Genomic DNA, 9,386 nt, shown 5'->3' on the forward strand with positions numbered 1-9,386 from the left:
TCCTTTATAATCACCCAGTTACGTTGTGACGTTTGGTAGTACCCAAAGTGTTCCTCCGGTAAACGGGAGTTGCATAATCTCATAGTTATAGGAACATGTATAAGTCATGAAGAAAGCAATAGCAACATACTAAACGATCGGGTGCTAAGCTAATGGAATGGGTCATGTCAATCAGATCATTCTCTTAATGATGTGATCCCGTTAATCAAATAACAACTCATTGTTCATGGTTAGGAAACATAACCATCTTTGATTAACGAGCTAGTCAAGTAGAGGCATACTAGTGACACTTTGTTTGTCTATGTATTCACACATGTATTATGTTTCTGGTTAATACAATTCTAGCATGAATAATAAACATTTATCATGATTATAAGGAAATGAATAATAACTTTATTATTGCCTCTAGGGCATATTTCCTTCATGTATTCCTTACCAGAACAAGCTCAAGCTCCTTGGTCTTCGGATCCGTGGTAAGCTCCTTTGTTACCGGGTCCTCCTTGTACTGGGCCCTGAGAAAGTTCCTGGTCTTCTTGTCACTGTATTTCTCGAAGCGGGGCGGTAGGCCTTTCTCGGCACGCTCTGCGTCCTCCTTGTCCCATATAGGCTCCGCCACTCTGTAACCGCCGGGACCGAGTTGGTGGACCCCTAAGTTCAACTGCCGCATTTCTTTCCCCCACTGACTTGATTCGGAGGTTGCGCTGCTCTCGCACTTGATCTTGAACTCCTTGTAGTAATCTTCGCTCATCAAATGATATTTCGCCTTGATCTTGTCATAACTATCACCTTTATCAATCATTGCCTTCACTATGCTTCTCCAAGTAGACAGGGCCGTGCTCATCTTCGTGAGGGCGGCACTATTCACTTTATTCCCTAAGAGGCGTGTGTTTGGAAACTCAGCGGGGAACTTGTATCGTTCGTGCAGCTTCGTGAAGAGGAGGCTGCGCAAATTCCCTCGGTCCTTATGCCTTAGGTTCTTGGTGTTGATCGAGACAGTGCTCCGGAGAATGCACCCGAGCTGAACCGAGTACCCCTTGACTACTTGTTTGGGCGCCGTCGGATGCCCGTCGGAGTTCACTTCAGTAAATTCCTCCCTGACGGTGCCGAGCACGCTCGGGCGCCGGTCCTTCCGTTGCCTCTTCGGTTGGCTGCCATCTGTGCGTGCGCCGCCATCATCAGTGGTGGCATCATCGGCGGCGCCATCAGTGGTGTCATCCCCGACGCCACTAGTGGTTGTGTAGTCAGGATCGGTGTCTTCGGCGGCGTCCTCATAGCAGTGAGGTTCTTCCTCCAACTCCTGGGACAGCTCCCAGAATGGCTTGCCGCCCGAACCGCCGGCCTCATCGTTGTGGGCCATGTTTCACTCTAAATAGGAAAAAAGTTTGGTCAAAAAGTTGGTTATTGTCAAGGAACAAGATCATGGTCTCATAATTTAGGGTTTGTCGACACCGAGGCATCCTAAAAGCTAAGCTTTTATCATTTAGGGTTTGTCGATGCCGAGGCACCCTAAAAGCCTAAGCGTACATCATTTAGGTTCTCATCGACACCGAGGCACCCTATAGAAGCCAAGGTTTCATCATTTAGGGTTTGTCGATGCCGAGGCACCCTAAATGCTAAGTTAAGTTTTCATCATTTAGGGTTTATCGATGCCGAGGCACCCTAGGTTGGGCCTAATGACTTGGCACTAATCACTTGGCTCTATTGCCACCTATGCAGCAAGAATGGCGGGGCAGTTGATCCTACTTAACTAAGTACTAAGATACCCCGGCCCATGCATTAGTCGCAAGTACCCCATATGTCCTATTTTTAGCAAAGTCATGCTAAAATTCACGGAAAATTTCAGCATGACCTTTGCTGAAAATAGGACATATGGAGTACCCGAATTTGCCAGAACGAAAGTTAATCGACATTCCGGCAAACTCAAGGGCCTCTCGGGGTACCTGCAATATTATTATCCCCGCGTAATGAAGTCGCCAATGGGTCATTTCAGAAGATCAAAAATAGCATCATCACAAGTACGACATCATCTATAGCTTTATATTAACAAAGCATCAACACATATACAAAAGACCACTTATGCCAACAGTATGGTTTATATCAGATTCAGAGTTAGAAACAGGAAAAACCGGTGCTTCAAAGCCTACTGGACACAATTTACATCTATCAGTACGTGATGTCCTGACTAATTTCAAGTGTTCACAGGTGAACTTATACCATGGATGAGCCTAGTGCTTCATTAGTCAACTGAACAGAGATAACAGGGCATAACACCATACATAAAGTGATGAGCATACATACCACTGTCCAAGCAAATTAACTGAATAGTATTGTGTCAAGTTCAGTTTGAAAATTCAGTTACTGCTTGAGTGATTTGACACCAAAAATTACTCCCAAAAATTACAATGACTGTATATTGACTGCATATATTCACTGTACAGGACTGAATTCAGTCAAGAAAACCTGTCAATATCTGTTCACTGCATATATTCACTGTACAGGCTGTCAAGTTTTATTTCAGCTCAAGTTTCATTACAACACAAAAACTGTAATTCATCTGCTCACAGAAAAATTAATAATCAAAATCAAATTACAATAGGGGTCCCAGGTTTAACCCCATGATATCCTGGGATTATTCCTCTTCTGAACAAACCATTATGCATCATTTTCTAACAAAGGCATAGCTCAGGAAAACCACTTGCTTTGACCAGAACTAGCTGATTACCTCAAATCTCATGGTAAAATTAGCAAGGCAGAGCATTTCTCTTACATGACCATAGCAAGAATGAGACACTCAACTTCATTGCTTCAACCACATGGACAACAGAGCAAATGTTGGAAGTTGACAATATACTTTAGATTCACAATCATACACAATTCTGACAAATTCATCACTGTAGGCCAGCATGAAACACACTCCTCCAAAAAAAGCCTAAAATTCCACTATTATTGCCTGTAAAAAGGCCTAATATCCACTAGTATTGCCTCTAAAAAAGCCTTAAAAGTCCTCTAAAAAAACTGTCACTTTGCAGCATGTTTTTAGTTTTATTGGGATGTGCAGCATGCATCATGTGTAATGAATTCTCGCTTTTGGCTGATGAGAGTCACAGTTCAGCTGAGTGTGCATGAGGCAGCACGTCAAATTTTTGTTCTGTTGGTTGGTCGTGTGAATGGCTATGATTTGTGTAGTAAATTGACCGTAGTGGCTTATTTTTAAAATTCATTTGTTTTTATCTCATGATGCACTTGCAATTAGAGACTTCGGATCATGCTATTGCTCCTGATGTTTGTAAATTAGACCCCCAAAATTGCTGTTTTGGCGTCATCATATTCAGAATGACCCAATAATCATGCTTGAATTTGCAATTGTAACTGACTCTGGCTTTCCACGTGGGAAGCACACTAACCAAACCAGCCTCATACATCGACTTAGGCATGGACGGCTGAGACATACACTACATCAGAAACATATTTCTACCCTAATAATGTTAAGCTTCTACCTAGTGGCATCTTGTAACAGCTGGGTTGTACTAATAAATCAAACTTCTTGAATGTAAATTTTACTTATGATGTCTTGCATACCACGCAAATTGATAGGTCAACACTAAATGGTCGCAGTGATATATATGAGTTTAGATGCCATGCTAATGTTTATGGTCAGTAATTTTCTGGTCTTGTACTGCAGATGCATGTTTAGTTGCGTAGATAACTTCAGAAATATGTTTGTGCCGGTTGCAAATAAGAGTTGAATCCGTGAGCATTTCAATCAAATTAGCAATCAGCATAGTGATTTTTAGTGACACTCCAAAAGGCCTAATATCCACTAGTATTGCCTCTACTGGGTCATGGCACATCAATTTACAGATAATCAAACTAACAAAAATGCCATAGACTGCCACGATCGAGGGGAGGGAGGGAATGGGGAATGGTGGAGAGAGGGAGGAAGGAGGAAGGAGGAGAGGTACCTGGTCGCCGGAGGGGTCGGGGTCGGGGTCGGCGAAGGGGTCGGGGTCGCGGTCCGAGCTCGTCCGGGTCCTCGCTCGCCACGGTCGAAGGAGAGCAGGGGCCGGTGGCGGAGGACAGAAGGGGCAGGCGGGGTGGGTGCGTCGGGGCCGCGCTCACCGACTGCTGCAGGGGCCGGAGGAGGCCCTCGCTCGTCGGAGGGAGGAGGAGAGGAGAGGAGCGGGCGGCGCGCGCTCGGCCGATCCCGTTCGGGGGGCGCGGGGGCGGCGGGGGTGGAGTCCCGCGGGGGTCGGGGCGGCAGCGTCGGGGTAGCGCAAGACCACAGCGGCGGCAGGGTCGCTGACGGCGTGCAGGCGCGGCGGTGTACGGTTGGGGTCGAGTGGGAGATCGGGCGAGGGAGTGAGGGAGGCCACAGTGCGAGGGGAATAGGTGGGGTGGGGGGAGGGTCAGCAATGGCGCACCTCCCAATAGTGTGCCATAAGTACGACGATTCTAATGGCGCACCTCCCCCTGGTGCGCAATTAGAATTTTGTTTTAATTACTAGCCCGACTGTTTAGGTTATATTTCACCTAACCCTATCTCCATCAAAACATGCCCACTAGCCTGACTGGTCAGCATGCAGCACACATACTAGGAGGTCTTGGGTTTGATTTCCAGGCTCCCCAATATTTGTTTTTATGCATTTGAAATGTTGTTTGATATTTATTTGTGTTTAAATATGTTCAAATTTTTTTAAATCATAATAGTAATATTTATTTATATATAAAAAGTATTTGATGGGTTAATCAGACAAAAGATAAAATAATCTAGAAATTACCACATTAATTAGAAACATCTGATCGTTGATTTGGTGGACCCTTAACTTAAAAGGCGTAATTAACGGATAAGATCTGATAACTTAACTAGAAAAAAAAACACAGAGGGATGGCATTGCCGAACAATATTAGCACATTGATCGATCTAATATATGTTGTCTTCTTCTCCACGATAACCTAGCCTTCAGGTTTTTTCGTATCTCTAAAGGATGGGAGGATTGTCAACATGGATCCATGCGGTGGCATCTAATATAAGTCCATGCCCTCTTCTCCACGATGATCCCCTGCAGTCTTTTTCGATCTCAAGAGAATCATGGGCCATTGTTGCCGCCATAGAGACCGCCACATCCTAACTCTGATGAGACGGAAGACGTCTCTAGCTACCGGCCGCCTGCTCGACTCACGATCTCCAGATGGACAAGCGATGGGACGTGCCGGCCAATAGGATGGAGATTGATATCTTCTTTGCTTTTCCTCTAATTTTCTCCTTCACGTGATCGCCTCCTGCGTCCTGGCTTTTTTGATGCCCACAACCCAGCTGAAACTTGGAGCCCTCTAGACATCAAATTAGTCTTGATGCCTTGCTATATGCGTGTGAATCATGCATACATTCATTGGACAATAAAAAAGCATCCATGCATGATGCACTTGCTTTGGTTCCTCACGTCCTCTTACAATCTTGAGTGCTTCATGCAGAGAGGAAGAAGAAGTAGGCACCGCCGCACCGATGGATAGGACCGAAGCAGGCATCAGCGGCGACAAGGGCAAAAACGTATTGGTCTGGGTCTCCTTCGTCTTTGGAGCTTCCTCTGCACTACCTTGCTTCCTTCGTCTGCCATCAGGACAGACCAAAGTGGCTCCTAACCCTACATGTGTTCGTGCCAGATTTCTTCGAGTTGTTTCTGCTAGATAGCAGCCCGCTACTTGCAGATTTTGATGTTGCCGTACATAGACACATAGCCTTCATCGTTCATTTGTACAACTGAAGGATCCGCTCTAGACGGCCATGAGAGATTAATCAACTGCATAGATAAAAGATTCGTTGAAGATCATGGCAGAGCAACACACAACCTACTTGGATACTTCGGCTCTCTCACATAGGCACGAAGAGAAGACGACAGATTTTCTCTTTCCCTATTCTTACCACGCAGGAAAAAGGGCCTCCATTGTCACAAGGTATGCAGGAGTGCACGTAATTCTTTAGCTTTCTTTTTGTTCCTTCGACTTCTATTTTCTGTATCACATAACCTAAGGCAAAGGATTTTGTCTTGGGAGATGTTGCTTGATTAGGCTGAGGATGGATGGATTGTTGATGGCCAATGGAGCAACTCTAAGTAGTTATATCAAGTTTTGGTGTTGTGTCATATGGGGCACTGCCTACAGGCGGGGGCCACGCGGCCAGGAGCGACTGCCGCCGGCCGCAACAGGCGAGGCATAGGCTGGGCAGGAGTCCTGGTCCTTATACATTAGTTCCTAGAATAAAGGAGTACTTTGTTAGGCATAGGTTTCTAGTTTGTTAGCAGCCCATGGGGCCTTTATATATCGTATAATCAGCACCCTTTGAGGTCAAGCAATAAAGTTATTATCTCCTACCTCTTTCTCTACTCCTATCCTCTCCTCCCGCACCATTGAGCAGCCAGGCAAAAACCCTAGCGCTCCTATCCACCGAGACTACGAACTACGTAGTCGAGGCCCTGCTATCTTGGGCACTGAGGCCCTTGACAACTTGGTATCAGGTTCCAGGCGTTCCTCGTCCTCCTCCATGTTGCACCCGCCGCCCAGCCCACCGCCATTGCCGCATTCCGCTGCCGCCTCGGTTTCTTCAGCCATGACGGAACCCACCACCGTTGATTTGGCCAAGATGATCGAGGCCCTGACTGCAACCGTGACGTCCCTGCAGACGTCCGTGGCAGCCCTGCAGAAGGAGAAGTCGGCCTCCTCGTCAGGCGCCGATGTCGGCCACGACGGACAGCACCACAACGATCGACCCCCGCGGTTTCAGAAGATGGACTTCCCCAAGTTCGACGGCAAGTCCGACCCGCTCGCTTTCCTCAACAGATGCGAGTCCTTCTTCCATCAACAACGGATCGCCGAGGAGGAGAAAGTCTGGATGGCGTCATACAATCTCGAGGGTTCTGCCCAGCTATGGTACATGCAGGTCCAGCGTGACGAGGGCACTCCGCCGTGGCGCCGCTTCTCTGAGCTGCTTAACCTTCGCTTCGGGCCGCCCCTGCGCGCTAACCCACTGGGCGAACTAATGGCGTGCAAGCGCACAACGTCCGTCGTCGACTTCCAGGAGCGGTTTGAGGCGCTCCTTCCCCGGGCAGGCTACTTGTCGTACACACAGAAAGTTCAGATCTTCACCGCGGGCCTCCAGCCACCCCTTAGCCTCGACGTGGAGATCCACAACCCGCAATCCCTCGCCGTCGCCATGAGTCTCGCCCGCAAGTTGGAGCTGCGTGACCAGTGCGCGCTCGCCCCCGCGCCCCCGGTTCGTTCTCAGCAGAAGGGCATCCTGCCGGCACCCGTACCACGCCTCGCGCTTCCCGCACCGGCACCACCAGCCGCACCCCCGCAGGCACCTGTTCTGCCGGAAGGGCGCCCAATCAAGCGCCTATTGATGAAGCCATGAACCTAGGGTAGGGGCACGGGCCTGTCCAAAGAGCCCTACCCTGGGACATCCCTAGGAGAAGTCACCTTTCAATCGACTTGAAGGTATCCCACTCGACGGGTTCAAGACACTCGACCAAGAAGCCATCACTCGACCATGAAGCCAACCACTCGACTACCAGGAGGCCTATAGTCACTCCGCAGGCAAACGGTCAGCTGTTAAGTAGTCTTTATGGTCATTATAGCACTTTATTAGGGGCGTTACCAGTAACGCTCGACCTTAAATGTACCTTAAAACCCTGCATTACTGAGGGCAGGAGGGGGCCGGCGAACTCTATATAAGCCACCCCCCTCCTCAGTATGAAGGGTTCGGATCCCTGTAATTCACACGCGCATAATCCAGTCGACCGCCTCCGGGCTCCGAGACGTAGGGCTATTACTTCTTCCGAGAAGGGCCCGAACTTGTAAACCTTGCGTGCTTACAACTTCTCCATAGCTGAGATCTTGCCTCTCCATACTTACCCCCTACATCACTGTCAGAGTTAGAACCACGACAGTTGGCGCCCACCGTGGGGCCGGAATCTTAGCGCCTGATTGGAGAAGTTGCGGTTTTTCCGATCCCTTTGATCATGGTTTTGTGCGGAGTTTTGGTGGAGGGCCGCGAGATCCGCCTCGGCGCGCTCACGTTCATCGCCGACGACTCCGCCTGGCTTCAGGAGGCGCCACTCGACATCGACGCGCTCCACGTCCGCGGTGCGACGCATTTCCGCGCATGCGTTCGTGGCGTCCTCCTGCAGCAGCGGTCGACCCAGTATCGATCGGCCCCCGTATCGTCTCCCCGCTCTGTCTCCCACCGGCGCAAGCACTCCGGTCGGTCGAGACTTCAGAGGTGGGTGAGGCATGCCGTGGCTCGCCAGTCGGCCGCCCCGCAAGTCGCGGCAATCGAGCCTGACGAATCCCTCTGCGGCCTGTTCGACTGGCTCCGCGGAGACCGCATCCGAGTGCGACAGCAGTGACCCAGCGGCTGAGATTCTGGCGGTCGATGGAACGCACAGTCCTCCTGGTTTCCCTCGCGCTGATGGAGGCGCGGGTGGGGGCGACCCGTCGCATCCCCACGATGAGTATCTCCCCGAACCTCTCATGTCATTACAGCGAGAGGAGCTTCGCCGCCGGAACATGGACGCACTCCGCACTCCTATCGTCGGAGAGACCCCCGAGGCCCGGGCCTTGGAGGACGCGCACTTGGCTAACTTGGCCGAGCGCACTCGACTGGAGAATCTCCAGCGAGCACTCGACGACCAAGCGCGTCAGGGGGCTCCCGAGTCTAGTCGACGCCAGCTCTTCCCGCCGACACAGGTATACCGAACCCCAGTTCAGAATTTGGCCGCCGCGGCCCGTATAGCAGAATCGATTCAGCCCTCCCAGTCAGAGGCTGGCAGGGGCTTGTTGCAGATCAGAGCGTTGCTCCGGGCGGCGGGAAACCAGAATTCCGCTGTTTCTCAGTCGCGGAATAGGATCCACAGTCGATCCGTTGCAACAGATACAGTCCAGTCGGCTCATAGCCCGAGGTCGCCCCCGAGGCATGAGGGACGTGGTGACCGGCATGATCAGTACAAAAGGAATGAGCAGTATGATCACCGATTCGATCGTGATGATCGACGTCGAGTGCCAACCCCTCCCCCGAGGAGTGGGTCATATGCGCCTCGACATCGAGATGACAGGCGCCCTCATAGCGTTGGGCAGAGGATTCCAGTCGACCCCAGGGACCTAGGCTTTGACGCGAGATCTATCCTCGTTCAAGGTTTGGTTGACAGGAACATGGCTCATCAGGAAGGCCAGAACAGAGATGCGCCCGCCAGCAGCAGAGTACGTGTTTCAGGGCCAGAGTGTTTCAGTCGAGCCATCAGGGCTGCAGTGATTCCTCCCAACTTTCGGTTGGCGACTGGAGTCAGCAAGTTCACCGGTGAGTCTAAGCCTGACACTTGGCTCAAAGATTACCG

At 50.1% G+C, this 9,386-nt stretch overlaps 1 protein-coding gene across 1 annotated transcript; it reads left to right on the forward strand.

Moving 5' to 3' along the window:
- Positions 1 to 6,604: 6,604 nt before the first annotated feature.
- LOC147965560 (uncharacterized) lies at positions 6,605 to 7,408 on the forward strand. The gene has a single exon (XM_087530504.1). It carries the CDS (start codon positions 6,605 to 6,607, stop codon positions 7,406 to 7,408), a length of 804 nt encoding a protein of 267 aa, XP_087386630.1.
- The last annotated feature ends 1,978 nt before the right edge of the window (positions 7,409 to 9,386 follow it).

Source organism: Triticum urartu, chromosome 6A, assembly GCF_056163025.1.
Source record: "Triticum urartu cultivar PI428250 chromosome 6A, HENAU_Tu73, whole genome shotgun sequence".
NCBI classification, from domain to species: Eukaryota; Viridiplantae; Streptophyta; class Magnoliopsida; order Poales; family Poaceae; genus Triticum; species Triticum urartu.